The sequence below is a fragment of the Panulirus ornatus genome, chromosome 63, assembly GCF_036320965.1.
Source record: "Panulirus ornatus isolate Po-2019 chromosome 63, ASM3632096v1, whole genome shotgun sequence".
Classification (NCBI taxonomy): domain Eukaryota; kingdom Metazoa; phylum Arthropoda; class Malacostraca; order Decapoda; family Palinuridae; genus Panulirus; species Panulirus ornatus.
In genome coordinates this window covers 28,933,581-28,948,878 of record NC_092286.1, presented here as the reverse complement: position 1 = coordinate 28,948,878, position 15,298 = coordinate 28,933,581, and the positions used below count along the sequence as shown (strand labels likewise).

The 15,298-nt window shown below is 41.1% G+C and overlaps 1 protein-coding gene across 2 annotated transcripts in view; it reads left to right on the top strand.

The window, feature by feature from the left end:
* Window positions 1-15,298, top strand: part of Ras85D (ras-like protein 1) — a 48,526-nt gene that overhangs the window by 24,814 nt on the left and 8,414 nt on the right. For both annotated transcript variants that reach the window (XM_071656839.1, XM_071656840.1), the window contains exon 5: window positions 5,731-5,891. In XM_071656839.1, the coding sequence (XP_071512940.1) occupies window positions 5,731-5,891 (161 nt within the window). The remainder of the gene's footprint in view (window positions 1-5,730; window positions 5,892-15,298) is intronic.

Below are 15,298 nucleotides of genomic sequence, written 5' to 3'. Positions count from 1 at the left end.
TCTCAATATAATTTCCTGCTCATTGTATACATATTTCAGACACTTTTCTGACATTAATTTAAAAGTGAGCAGCATCTTTTGTTTCCAGTAACCTTTGCAGTGGCAGACACCTTTTCCTTGGTGTTACTGGACTGCTTGAGGTTACACTGCAATTGTAACCTGATTGAGGTAACTCCATTATTAAAGTCTACTCTGGCAAGACTCTATCATCATTTGATGAAAGAAATTATGGTCCCTAGAAAATTTCTTGCTTCTGAGGAGTCCTCCCTGTCCCTGCAACTGACTGTAATGTATATTTGGAGCTGCAGGGGCTTATGAGAAAAGAGTCTTTGGTAAAACCAGGACCATTTCGGAAAGTGGTCCTAGGGTGATTATAAATAAACTACGTTTCCTTTAATTAATGGCTTCCCTGTAACAATATTTTGCTTTCCCTTCAGGTTACAGCAGTGAATAACCAAGATGTTTAGAATTCTAATTTCCTAATTATCTGTCCTTACAGCTAAATTTTACTCACAACTCCTCCTTTAGTAGAAGAGTCATTCCTGCCTTTGCTCTCACCCTCACACTAATCCTTCTCTGTTTCAAGGCTTTCCTAAACCAGTGATTCCTCCCTGCCCTTGAACTTTGTTTCACTCAGAACTAGAACATCCATGTTCCTCTCATCAAATATACTACCAATCTCTCCCTTCTTTTCATCTTGGTTGCATCCACCCACATTCAGTCACCCCAGCCTCAGCTTTTGAGGAGGATGAGCACACCTTGCATGGCTCCTTCATCTGTTCCAGCTTTCATGATACGAGAAGGGAAGGGTTTCCAGACCCTTGTTCATGCTTATCTTCGTCAACTTCCACAACACTTGGTAATAAAGTGGAAAGTATTCCTTTTGGCACATTCTGGAACACTCCAGAATGAGGAAGTTTCTGGCTTTCTGTATTGGTACACTGACTTGGCAGTTCAAGATTTCAAGTAATGCGTAGCCCCACAAATTTTTCCAGAGTAATAGCTTTTCTGTTTCAAAAAATTTTGTTGTCTGAATGGAATTCTCAGACACTTTCTGGGAACAAATCTTTAAATTGTGCAAAATCTACAGTTGTCTAATGACCTTAGTGTCTCTCTGTCACCTATAGCATCTTTTGAGGAAGTTAGATCTTCCATCCGTTTGCACCAGTATGGCACGGCTGGAGGTCAGAAACAGTGCCTTCTGATAAACAAATTTTTTCCTGCACAAAGCTAAGGTCTTCTAAGGCACTTTCCTTGGAACTTTCTCAGATCCATAGTGTGGTGAGCTGATATAGTGAAACTTTTCCTTAGAACTAAAGGTTCTCGAAGGAAAGTTGGTGAATTTCGTGCTGTATCCAGATTTAAGAATCTCTTTGATGATACCTTGTTAGATGGCCTGTTATTGGTTGATAAAACCAGACCCTGGATTCTTGACCAGGAATGAAACCATGAGATATGAAAAAAGATACCCTTGTCATTAACTCTTGGAAGGGTTCACCAAGAGATTCTCATGCTCAAACCTAGCTAGACCTCTTTAAGCCTTTTTTGGTGCCTTTCAGAATATTTGAGGGCAACATTTATTTTTGCATCCAGGTACCTTGAAACCCCATTTAGTGGGGAATATCTTTACTTGGATTAAGAAAAACATTTTATTGGCTTAACCTTTGCTTTACACTAAACATAAGTGTTCCACAGTCGGAAAGATGGAGGGTTAGAATATCCAAATCCTATTTTTGTAGAATATATCACTAGCTACCTCTCAGTTAGCTGCTGTGTCACTTAATTACTGTGGCCATTGACAACCCGAGGGTTGGCGGATTTGACAAGTGCTTCTCTCCCCACGTGTCAAAGTTTTGGAACTCTAACTTCTTATGTCTTTCCCAATAACTGTGACCTGGCATATTTCAAAAGATGGGTTTTTCACTTCTTCTAAAATTCATATATATTTTACCTTTTCTTTCTCCATTTCATAATTCTCTCAATATCTCAGTTAAGGCGTGGCCTTGATCTGGACTTTTGTCCATGACTGGAGCCTTCAACATTTAAAAAAAGAAAAAGTCTTACAAGGTATCTGTTGTCCATTCCAGGAATACCCATCAAGGGGTGGCTTTGGCAAAAGAGTCTCCTCTTATCCCTGTCCTTACATGCCTCACTCACATGCACCATTCCATGCATTCGTCTGCCGTTTCTCCCCCCTCCAGTATTCTTCCACCCTACTTGCCCATGTTACAGGTGGTCTTCCTCTTACACCAACCCCTTTGATATTACTATTGTACACTCTCTTTGTAAACTCCATCTTGTATTCTTTATCAATGTCCAATCTACCTCAAAGTGTTATGTTTCACCCATTCTACCTTTCCACATTTCATTCCCTTAGCATTCCCTGCCGTACTACATTTCTCGTACACCCCTTCATTTTATCTTCATCCCATCTAGTCACACCACATGCTCTTCTCAAATAGCTTACATCCACAGCTTGGATTCTTGACTTTTGTGACTCATTCCATGTCCATGTTTTGGCTGCATAGGTCAGGGTTGGAAGGAGTATTTTGTCCCATAATTCTCTTTCACTTCCGTGCTTACCCTTCATTATTCTATTAAGGGAACCAGTGACCCTTCTACCCTCCTTTATTTCTTCTTCCATATCACCAGACTTTCCTAAGGCAGCTTCTAAATAAGTAACTTCTTTTTCTCTTCCAGTTTTTCTCCCCCCACATCCAAAGCACAATTTAGTACATTTCTTCTATTTTTCTATATGGTTTTACAAAATTTGTATTTTCATTCTGCTTCCTTTCAAACACTATTACTTTACCTTTAGCTGCATTTATCGTCAATATTCTACGTTTACACCCTTCATAAAACATGCTTACAACCATCTGCAACTCCTCTTCACTCTCAGCAAACAACACAATATCATCCACAAACAGATTTGCCACTAGCCACCATATATCACTACCACACTCCATCTCTACAACCTTTTTCCTTAGTTTTATTTTCATCTCCCTTATTTCTCCATCCATATGTACATATATTAAAAAGCCACGGTGACCTCACAGCCCAGCCTCACACCTACATGTATGCTGAAACTTTAGCTTAACTCGCCATCCACCCTTACACATGCATTTGCTCCTCAATAGAAGGCTTTCACACCATCCAGCAGTTGTCCCTCTACCCGATATGCCATAAATCATTCGACTTTGTAATAAAAGCTGCATACATTTTTGTACCTTTCACTACATACTTTTCCATGGTTCTTTACCTTAAAAATCTGATTGTCCGATCTCCTACCTTTCCCAAAAACCCCTTGCTCTTCACTCATTCTGCATTCAGGTACTTCCATCACTCTATGAATCGCCATTCATGCATACACTTTTCTTGGTATACTTTAGACTTTTTTTTTTCTGTATATATTCACCATTTCTAGCATTAGTGAGGCAGTGTCAGGAAGAGAGAACTGAGCCTTAGAGGATTTCCAGTCCTTTGCTCTCACACCTTTTAGTTACCTACAACACGCAGGGAATACATGGGAAACATTCTTTCTCCTCAATCCCCAAAGATACTTTAACAGACGTATTCCACTGTAATTGCAGCGTACATCCTTAACACTTTTTCCTTTGAATGAAGGAACAATGATAGCTTTCACCCAATCCTCAGGCACAATGTTCTGTTTCTATACTGAATTACACCATCAGATGCATCCATTCTATCACACTCTGTCCATACTTCAGCATTTCAGCCATAATCCAATCCACTCCAGGTGCCTTTCCTACCTTCAGCCACATTATTGTCCTTCTTACCTCCCTTTTTGCTATAGGCCCTTGTACTTTTATCCTCTTCCTTCCATCCTCCATACCCATGCATGTAACAGCTGCTGTCTCCTCTTCTACATTCATCATTTCTTCAAAATACTCTTTCCATCTTCCTTTCACTTCCCACTTTTGATTCAGCAACTCCCCTTCCTTACTTCTCTCATTAACACTTCCACTCATTTACATCCACCTCTTACCTTTTTCACCCCCTTTTAGTGTAGTTTCTTATTATTCCAAAATTTCTCCCGTAGATTCACCTAGAATCTATTGTGCTCATGGGACACCACCTTCAAGAAAAAACGTTTTTCATATTTCAAAAATTTTGTTTTTCAAGTGTACTATAGTGCCTCATACAGAGATACAGTAGATGATTTATTAACCTTTTGGAATTTTGTAACAGTTGACATCCCACAAAACCTTAATGAAAGACATCATTAAACATTCAGTGCTATTCATGTGAGTGACATTGTGACTTGCATAGGTTATAAACAAATTCTAATAACAGAAGAGTATCATTCATGAAGATATTCATCAGTGTTTACTAGGTTTGTTTACTCTTTCCTGTTGTAGTTATTAGTAGTAATTATTTTTTGTAATTCATCATGCATTTATTGTTTTTATCACTTGTAGATAAATGTGAAATAGATGAGGACACCATCTGTCTGCTTTCAGGTGAAAACTAATGATACCTTTGTGATAAGTACTGTAATCATTCCATATTACATATTCTAAATTATGTTTTTCAGAGTTTAGTGCTGTTTATTTTACTGCTTTAGCTATCTATTTATTTCTCTGGTTCCTGTTCCAGTTGGAATTCCCTCGGATGGCCATGGCAATAGAATCTCCGCTTCTTAGCCTTTAGTACCTGACCCTTAACAGGCCACTGGCAGAGAGCAACTCTAGCACAGTGTTTGCAGAGGCTCCTACCTAATGTTCCTAATAACTTCTTTTATCTAATGCTCCTGCATCCATCTTCTGCCTAATGCTTATGCCTAAATGTTCCTACCTTCTTCTATCAACTGCTCCCAACATTTTGCCAAAAGGCAGGGCTAGCGCACAGTGCTCACTGCAGGAAAATTTAGAGTTATGAAGAATGAGCTGCATGAGCTAAGTGTTGTCATGTGTTACATATGACAAGGAGAGATTGTATGTTTGTGGACAGAATGCCAGTTTTTGCATGTTAGTAAGGCAGAAAGAAAAGACAGCTACCTGGGTAAGAGGAGTGCAACTTGACAACTCCAAAGTGCTGGCTTACTATACCCAGGCGGGTATTGTATTCAGTAATTTGTGCAAAGATGCTGGGACCTCAGTGTAATGATGATACAGTAGTCTGTAGTGTATAGGCCTAATTGTTTCTTATTTTTAATTCTCTCTTAGTGTTGATTAAACAAGATTTGAAGATTTTAGCTTTTAGATAGAAATTTATGTATGGGAGATTCATTATTCTTTTACAATAAGTTTTAGTCGTCTATTGAATGAGTTGGTTCCCTAGTTAATATGTTAAGATAAAGTGAAGTTCTTGTAAAGTGACTTCCTTCGTGCAGGGAATAGCTATATCGATTGGTATGTGTTAGTGGCTCAGGGTTCATGGGCCTCATCTATCTTTCTGTCTATATATCTGATGCCAGTTGCCTTTGGGAACTCCCTTAAGTTGGTGACTATAGCAACTCTTCATAGCTGGTGAACTCCACTGCCTTTTTTTTTATCCTCTATGGTCCCTCTCTTAATAAGTCAGTGGCAAAGGTTCTCTAGTGCGGTGTTTTCAAAGGCCCACTCCTAATGTTCCAACTAACTTCTACCTAATGTTTCAGCCTGTTACTTCTACCTAATGTTCGTATACTATGAAAGATTAATACATTTTGATTCTGGTGACATATTGCTTTTCATTTTTTATTATTAACACAATTCCACCCCTCTACAGTGGTGGGCAACAAATGTGACCTCCAGGTGCGTGCAATGGATATGCAGCAGGCACGAGAAGTGGCTAAGAATTATGACATTCCTTTCATAGAAACCTCAGCCAAGACCCGTATGGGTGTTGACGATGCCTTCTACACTTTAGTTAGAGAGATCAGGAAAGACGTAAGTGTGTGAAATAATCATTTCCTAAAGGACTCATGCAGAGTATCCTCTCAGGGTTATTATTGAATGAATCATATCCTGTATTTCCACATCATGGCTGCTTTACCTTATAACTTCCTGTCCCTGGCCCAGATTGATGTGTCTTGTGAAGTACTCAGGAAGCTACCCACATCCAGTGGGCAGGACCACAAGTCAAGTCAATAAGTGTGATGATGTGTATTTGTCTTTGTGGGGTGTGTGCAGGACAGTTGTGGAGCAATTGCTCAGTGCCTTAGAATGGAAGCAGTGTCTTGGGCATGAGGGGTCAAATGGTATGTTGGATCATCATTTGTTGTGTTTGAAAGATGGATGGTGTCCAAAAAGCATAACTCATACATGCCATGGGAGTGTAGTTTCAGATCGATGTGTCACAGTTTTTGAAAGATGGATGATGTCCAAAAAGCATAGCTTATACATGCCATGGGAGTGTAGTTTCAGATTGATGTGTCACAGGAAGTGAAATTTATTCCTCAGATGATGACCAACAACTGTGGATGTTTTGCTACTAAATGTTAGTCAACATTCATGTTGTTTTAACCCATTAAGGACATGGCCAAGAAATCAAGATTCCATTCCAGGACAGAGTTATCAAAAATTTAAAAATGTTTAAGCTTCATCAGTAATAGGTAATACCAAAGGAACATATGAGAAAATTAGATTAACCATATTTGTTGCAGTACAGACATTGAGATTTAGCTCACCATTTAGGAGATGGAGGGAATATTTTGAGGGACTGTTTAATGTGTTTGATGAAAAGAGTGGCAGGTTTAGGGTTTTTGGGTCAAAGTGAGAGAGTCATGGAGAGTGGTTTGGTGAAGAGAGAGGAGGTGGTGAAAGCTTGTGCATGATGAAAAGTGGTATGGTGTCTGAAGTTTTGCAGTCAAATTTATTGAGAAAGAGAGAGCAGAAGAGGGCGTGCTGAAATGGTTTGGACATATGGAGAGAATGAGTGAAGATAGGTTAACAAAAAGGATATGTATGTTAGAAGTGGAGGAAACAAAGAGAATATTGAGATCAAGTTGGAGATGGAAGGATGGAGTGAAAAAGATGAGTGATTAGGGCCTGAACATGCAGGAGGGTGGAAGATGTGCTTGGAATAGAGTAAATTGGAATAACTGGGGTCAACTTGCTGTCATTGGACAGAACCAGAGCATGTGTAGCCACCAGGGTAAACCAGGGAAGGGCCTGTGGGGCCTGGTTGTGAAAGGGAACAATGGTTTCAGTGTATTACACATGATAGCTAGAGAATTAATATGAGTGGATGTGGCCTTTCTTTGTCTGTTTCAGGCGCTGCCTTACTAATGCAGGAAACTGCGATCAAGTAAAAATGAAAAAAAAAAAAGATTCGATATATTTTGTAAGGAAAATTTTTTTTTTCTTGGCTGCACAGTTTATGGGTTGATACTCATTGCCACATGGATATGTTGTAACAGTGATTCAATTATTGTGTAGTGCACTATGCAGCATAACTTTTATGAGTTGTATATCTCTATCTTTGTTGATTGTTTCCAACTGGAACTCCTTCAAGGGGATGGCCATGGCAATGGAGTCTCCATGAATTGGGAACTCCAGTGCCCTTTTTTTATTTTTTCGACATGGGGCAATTGAGATCTTAATCAAGTTAATTGGGATGTAAGTTTTCCTGTGGGGTGGGGTAACTCTGGGAATGGATGAAGGCAAGCATGTATGAATATGTACATGTGTATATATGTCTTGTGTATGTATATGTTGATATGTGTGGATGGGCAATCAAGTATAATGAATATATAAATAAGATGTATGTTAGAAATACTTAGAAAAACAAATGGATTTGTATGTAGCATTTATGGATCTGGAGAAGGCATATGATAGAGTTGATAGGGATGCTCTGTGGAAGGTATTAAGAATATATGGTGTGGGAGGCAAGTTGCTAGAAGCAATGAAAAGTTTTATCGGTGATGTAAGGCATGTGTACTAGTAGGAAGAGAGGAAAGTGATTGGTTCTCAGTGAGTGTCTGTATGCAGCAGGGGTGCTTGATTTCTCCATGGTTGTTTGATTTGTTTATGGATGGGATTATTAGGGAGGTGAATGCAAGAGTTTTGGAGAGAGGAGCAAGTATGCAGTCTGTTGTGGATGAGAGGGCTTGGGAAGTCAGTTAGTTGTTGTTCACTTGTGGCAGACTCGGGTGAGAAACTGCAGAAGCTGGTGACTAAGTTTGGTAAAGTCGGTGAAAGAAGAAAGCTGAGAGTAAATGTGAATGAGAGCAAGGTTATTAGGTACAGTATGATTGAGGGACAAGTCTATTGGGAGGTAACTTTGAATGGAGAAAAACTGGAGGAAGTGAAGTGTTTTAGATTTCTGGGAGTGGATTTGGCAGCGATGGAACCATGGAAGTGGAAGTGAGTCACAGGATGGGGGAGGGGGCGAAAGTTCTGGGAGCATTAAAAAAATGTGTGGAAGGTAAAAACATTATCTTGGAGAGCTAAAATGGGTATATTTGAAGGAATAGTGGTTCCAACAATGTTTTATGGTTGCGAGGCATGGGCTATAGATAAGGTTGTGCAGAGGAGGGTGGATGTGTTGGAAATGAGATATTTGAGGACAGTATGTGGTGTGAGGTGGTTTGATCAAGTAGGTAATGAAAGGGTAAGAGATATGTGTGGTGATAAGAGTGTGGTTCAGAGAACAGGTGTTTTGAAATGGTTTGGTCACATGGAGAGAATGAGCGAGTAAAGATTGACAAAGAGGATATATGTGTCAGAGGTGGAGGGAATGAAGAGAAGTGGGAGACCAAATTGGAGGTGGAAGGATGGAGTGAAAAAGATTTTGAGCGATTGGGGCTTGAACATGCAGGAGGGTGAAAGGCTTGCAAGGAATAGAGTGAATTGGAACGATGTGGCATACCAGGGTCAATGTGCTGTCAATGGATTGAACCAGGGTATGTGAAGCATCTGGGGTAAACCATGGAAAGTTCTGTGGGGCCTGGATGTGGAAAGGGAGCTGTGGTTTTCGGTGCATTGTACATGACATCTAGAGACTGAGTGAGAACTAATGTGGCCTTTGTTGTCTTTTCCTAGCGCTACCTCACGTGCATGATGGGGGTGGGAAGGGGTTGTCATTTCATGTGTGGCAGGGTGGTGACGGGAATGAATAAATGCAGCAAGTATGGATTTTTTTTTTTTTTTTTTTTTTTTTTTTTTTTTTTTCCCCGTCGCTGTCTCCCGCGTTTGCGAGGTAGCGCAAGGAAACAGACGAAAGAAATGGCCCAACCCACCCCCATACACATGTATATACATACGTCCACACACGCAAATATACATACCTACACAGCTTTCCATGGTTTACCCCAGACGCTTCACATGCCTTGATTCAATCCACTGACAGCACGTCAACCCCGGTATACCACATCGCTCCAATTCACTCTATTCCTTGCCCTCCTTTCACCCTCCTGCATGTTCAGGCCCTGATCACACAAAATCTTTTTCACTCCATCTTTCCACCTCCAATTTGGTCTCCCTCTTCTCCTCGTTCCCTCCACCTCCGACACATATATCCTCTTGGTCAATCTTTCCTCACTCATTCTCTCCATGTGCCCAAACCATTTCAAAATACCCTCTTCTGCTCTCTCAACCACACTCTTTTTATTTCCACACATCTCTCTTACCCTTACGTTACTTACTCGATCAAACCACCTCACACCACACATTCCTCAAACATCTCATTTCCAGCACATCCATCCTCCTGCACACAACTCTATCCATAGCCCACGCCTTGCAACCATACAACATTGTTGGAACCACTATTCCTTCAAACATACCCATTTTTGCTTTCCGAGATAATGTTCTCGACTTCCACACATTCTTCAAGGCTCCCAGAATTTTCGCCCCCTCCCCCACCCTATGATCCACTTCCGCTTCCATGGTTCCATCCGCTGCCAGATCCACTCCCAGATATCTAAAACACTTCACTTCCTCCAGTTTTTCTCCGTTCAAACTCACCTCCCAATTGACTTGACCCTCAACCCTACTGTACCTAATAACCTTGCTCTTATTCACATTTACTCTTAATTTTCTTCTTTCACACACTTTACCAAACTCAGTCACCAGCTTCTGCAGTTTCTCACATGAATCAGCCACCAGTGCTGTATCATCAGCGAACAACAACTGACTCACTTCCCAAGCTCTCTCATCCCCAACAGACTTCATACTTGCCCCTCTTTCCAAAACTCTTGCATTCACCTCCCTAACAACCCCATCCATAAACAAATTAAACAACCATGGGGACATCACACACCCTTGCTGCAAACCTACATTCACTGAGAACCAATCACTTTCCTCTCTTCCTACACGTACACATGCCTTACATTCTCGATAAAAACTTTTCACTGCTTCTAACAACTTGCCTCCCACACCATATATTCTTAATACCTTCCACAGAGCATCTCTATCAACTCTATCATATGCCTTCTCCAGATCCATAAATGCTACATACAAATCCATTTGCTTTTCTAAGTATTTCTCACATACATTCTTCAAAGCAAACACCTGATCCACACATCCTCTACCACTTCTGAAACCACACTGCTCTTCCCCAATCTGATGCTCTGTACATGCCTTCACCCTCTCAATCAATACCCTCCCATATAATTTACCAGGAATACTCAACAAACTTATACCTCTGTAATTTGAGCACTCACTCTTATCCCCTTTGCCTTTGTACAATGGCACTATGCACGCATTTCGCCAATCCTCAGGCACCTCACCATGAGTCATACATACATTAAATAACCTTACCAACCAGTCAACAATACAGTCACCTCCTTTTTTAATAAATTCCACTGCAATACCATCCAAACCTGCTGCCTTGCCGGCTTTCATCTTCCGCAAAGCTTTTACTACCTCTGGTGGTGAGAGTAAGTGAGCTTGGGAAGGAGACTTGTGTGAGGAAGTACCAGGAGAGACTGAGTACAGAATGGAAAAAGGTGAGAACAAAGGAGGTAAGGGGAGTGGGGGAGGAATGGGATGTATTTAGGGAATCAGTGATTGATTACGCAAAAGACGCTTGTGGCATGAGAAGAGTGGGAGGTGGGTTGATTAGAAAGGGTAGTGAGTGGTGGGATGAAGAAGTAAGAGTATTAGTGAAAGAGAAGAGAGAGGCATTTGGACAATTTTTGCAGGGAAAAAATGCAATTGAGTGGGAGATGTATAAAAGAAAGAGACAGGAGGTCAAGAGAAAGGTGCAAGAGGTGAAAAAAAGGGCAAATGAGAGTTGGGGTGAGAGAGTATCATTAAATTTTAGGGAGAATAAAAAGATGTTCTGGAAGGAGGTAAATAAAGTGCGTAAGACAAGGGAGCAAATGGGAACTTCAGTGAAGGGTGCAAATGGGGAGGTGATAACAAGTAGTGGTGATGTGAGAAGGAGATGGAGTGAGTATTTTGAAGGTTTGTTGAATGTGTTTGATGATAGAGTGGCAGATATAGGGTGTTTTGGTCGAGGTGGTGTGCAAAGTGAGAGGGTTAGGGAAAATGATTTGGATTATGTATATATGTATATGTCTTTGTGTGTATATATATGTATACGTTGAAATGTATAGGTATGTGTATGTGCGTGTCTGGATTTATATATATATATATATACATTTGTAGGTGGGTGGGTTGGGCCATTCTTTTGTCTGTTTCCTTGCGCTACCTTGATAACGCGGGAGAGAGCAACAAAGTATAATCAATAAATATATGAATGAATATAAGATGAATTTTTTTTTCATATATTTGCCATTTCCCACATAAGTGAGGTAGCATTTAGAGCAAAGGACTGAGCCTTAGAGGGAAAATCCTCGCTTGGCTCCCTTCTCTTTTCCTTCTTTTGGAAAGGTAAAAACTGGAGGGAAGGATTTCCATTCCCCCACTCCCTCCCCTCTTAGTCGCCTTTTACAGCACACAGGGAATATGTGGGAAGTATTCTTTCCCTCCTATCCCCAGGGCATGTGAAGCATCTGAAGTAAACCATGGATAGGTCTTTGGGGCCTGGATGTGGATAGGGAGCTGTGGTTTCGGTGCATTACACATGACAGCTAGAGACTGAGTGTGAACGAATGTGGCCTTTTTGTGTTTTCTTGATGCTACAACGCTGAAGCAGGGGGTGGTGACAGGAATGGATGAAAGCAGCAAGTATGAATATGTACATGTATATTTGTGTAAGTATATGTGTGTGTATGGATGTTTATGTATGTGTATATGAGTGGATAGGCCACTTTTCATCTGTTTCCTGGCGCTCCCTCACTGATGCAGGAAGCAGCGATTAAGTATAATAAGTATAAAAATGATATATATATTATACTTCCCACACCATATATTCTTGATACCTTCCACAGAGCATCTCTATCAACTCTATCATATGCCTTCTCCAGATCCATAAATGCTACATACAAATCCATTTGCTTTTCTAAGTATTTCTCACATACATTCTCCAAAGCAAACACCTGATCCACACATCCTCTACCACTTCTGAAACCACACTGCTCTTCCCCAATCTGATGCTCTGTACATGCCTTCACCCTCTCAATCAATATCCTCCCATATAATTTGCCAGGAATACTCAACAAACTTATACCTCTGTAATTTTAGCACTCACTCTTATCCCCTTTGCCTTTGTACAATGGCACTATGCACGCATTCTGCCAATCCTCAGGCACCTCACCATGAGTCATACATACATTGAATAACCTTACCAACCAGTCAACAATACAGTCACCCCCTTTTTTAATAAATTCCACTGCAATACCATCCAAACCTGCTGCCTTGCCGGCTTTCATCTTCCGCAAAGCTTTTACTACCTCTTCTCTGTTTACCAACTCATTTTCCCTAACCCTCGCACTTTGCACACCACCTCGACCAAAACACCCTATATCTGCCACTCTATCATCAAACACATTCAACAAACCTTCAAAATACTCACTCCATCTCCTTCTCACATCACCACTACTTGTTATCACCTCCCCATTTGCACCCTTCACTGAAGTTCCCATTTGCTCCCTTGTCTTATGCACTTTATTTACCTCCTTCCAGAACATCTTTTTATTCTCCCTAAAATTTAATGATACTCTCTCACCCCAACTCTCATTTGCCCTTTTTTTCACCTCTTGCACCTTTCTCTTGACCTCCTGTCTCTTTCTTTTATACATCTCCCACTCAATTGCATTTTTTCCCTGCAAAAATCGTCCAAATGCCTCTCTCTTCTCTTTCACTAATACTCTTACTTCTTCATCCCACCACTCACTACCCTTTCTAATCACCCCAACTCCCACTCTTCTCATGCCACAAGCATCTTTTGCGCAATCCATCACTGATTCCCTAAATACATCCCATTCCTCCCCCACTCCCCTTACTTCCATTGTTCTCACCTTTTTCCAGTGAAAAGTTTTTATCGAGGATGTAAGGCATGTGTACGTGTAGGAAGAGAGGAAAGTGATTGGTTCTCAGTGAATGTAGGTTTGCAGCAGGGGTGTGTGATGTCTCCATGGTTGTTTAATTTGTTTATGGATGGGGTTGTTAGGGAGGTGAATGCAAGAGTTTTGGAAAGAGGGGCAAGTATGAAGTCTGTTGGGGATGAGAGAGCTTGGGAAGTGAGTCAGTTGTTGTTCGCTGATGATACAGCGCTGGTGGCTGATTCATGTGAGAAACTGCAGAAGCTGGTGACTGAGTTTGGTAAAGTGTGTGAAAGAAGAAAGTTAAGAGTAAATGTGAATAAGAGCAAGGTTATTAGGTACAGTAGGGTTGAGGGTCAATTCAATTGGGAGGTGAGTTTGAATGGAGAAAAACTGGAGGAAGTGAAGTGTTTTAGATATCTGGGAGTGGATCTGGCAGCGGATGGAACCATGGAAGCAGAAGTGGATCATAGGGTTTGGGAGGGGGCGAAAATTCTGGGAGCCTTGAAGAATGTGTGGAAGTCGAGAACATTATCTCGGAAAGCAAAAATGGGTATGCTTGAAGGAATAGTGGTTCCAACAATGTTGTATGGTTGCAAGGCGTGGACTATGGATAGAGTTGTGCGCAGGAGGATGGATGTGCTGGAAATGAGATGTTTGAGGACAATGTGTGGTGTGAGATGGTTTGATCGAGTAAGTAACGTAAGGGTAAGAGAGATGTGTGGAAATAAAAAGAGCGTGGTTGAGAGAGCAGAAGAGGGTGTTTTGAAATGGTTTGGTCACATGGAGAGAATGAGTGAGGAAAGATTGACCAAGAGGATATATGTGTCGGAGGTGGAGGGAACGAGGAGAAGAGGGAGACCAAATTGGAGGTGGAAAGATGGAGTGAAAAAGATTTTGTGTGATCGGGGCCTGAACATGCAGGAGGGTGAAAGGAGGGCAAGGAATAGAGTGAATTGGAGCAATGTGGTATACCGGGGTTGACGTGCTGTCAGTGGATTGAATCAAGGCATGTGTATGGGGGTGGGTTGGGCCATTTCTTTCGTCTGTTTCCTTGTGCTACCTCGCAAACTCGGGAGACAGCGACAAAGCAAAAAAAAAAAAAAAATATTATGATTGCCATTTCCCATGTCAGCAAGGTAGTGCCAGAAAACAGATGAAGAATGGCCCATCCACTCTTATACACATATATATACATGCACACATACATATCAACATATACATATACATATACACATGTACATATTCATAGTTGCTTGCCTTCTTCCATTCCTGGCACTACCCCGCCCCACAGGAAACAGCATCTCTCCCCCTTGCTTCAGCGAGGTAACATCAGGAAAACAGACAAAAAAGGCCACATTTGTTCCCACTCAGTCTCTAGCTGTCATGTGTAATGCACTGAAACCACAGCTCCCTATCCACATCCAGGCCCTACAGACATTTCGTGTTCCCTGGTCCATTGACAGCACTACACATTCACCCTTCTCCATACAACCCTATCTATATCCCATGCCTCACAACCATATATTGTCGGAACTACTATTCCTTCAAGCATAACCATTTTTACTCTCCAACATAGCATTCTCTTTTTCCCCACATTCTTCATCACTTCCAGAACCTTTGCCCCTTCCTTGATGCCATGAATAGTTAATGCTTCCAGATATCTAAAGCTCTTCACTTCCTCCAATTTTTCTTCATTCAGACTCACATCCTAGCTAACTTGTCCCTCAACCCGCTGAATATAATAACCTTGCTCTTATTCATATTTGCCCTTAACTTTCTCCTTTCACACACATTTCCAAAACTCAGTCAGCAACCTCTGTTACTTTCTCACTTGAATTGGCCACCAGTGCTATATCATTGACGAACAACAACTGACTCATTTCCCAGGTCTCCTCATACCCAACAGACTGCATACTCACCCCTATCTCCAAAACTCTTGCATTTACCTCCCTAACCACCATA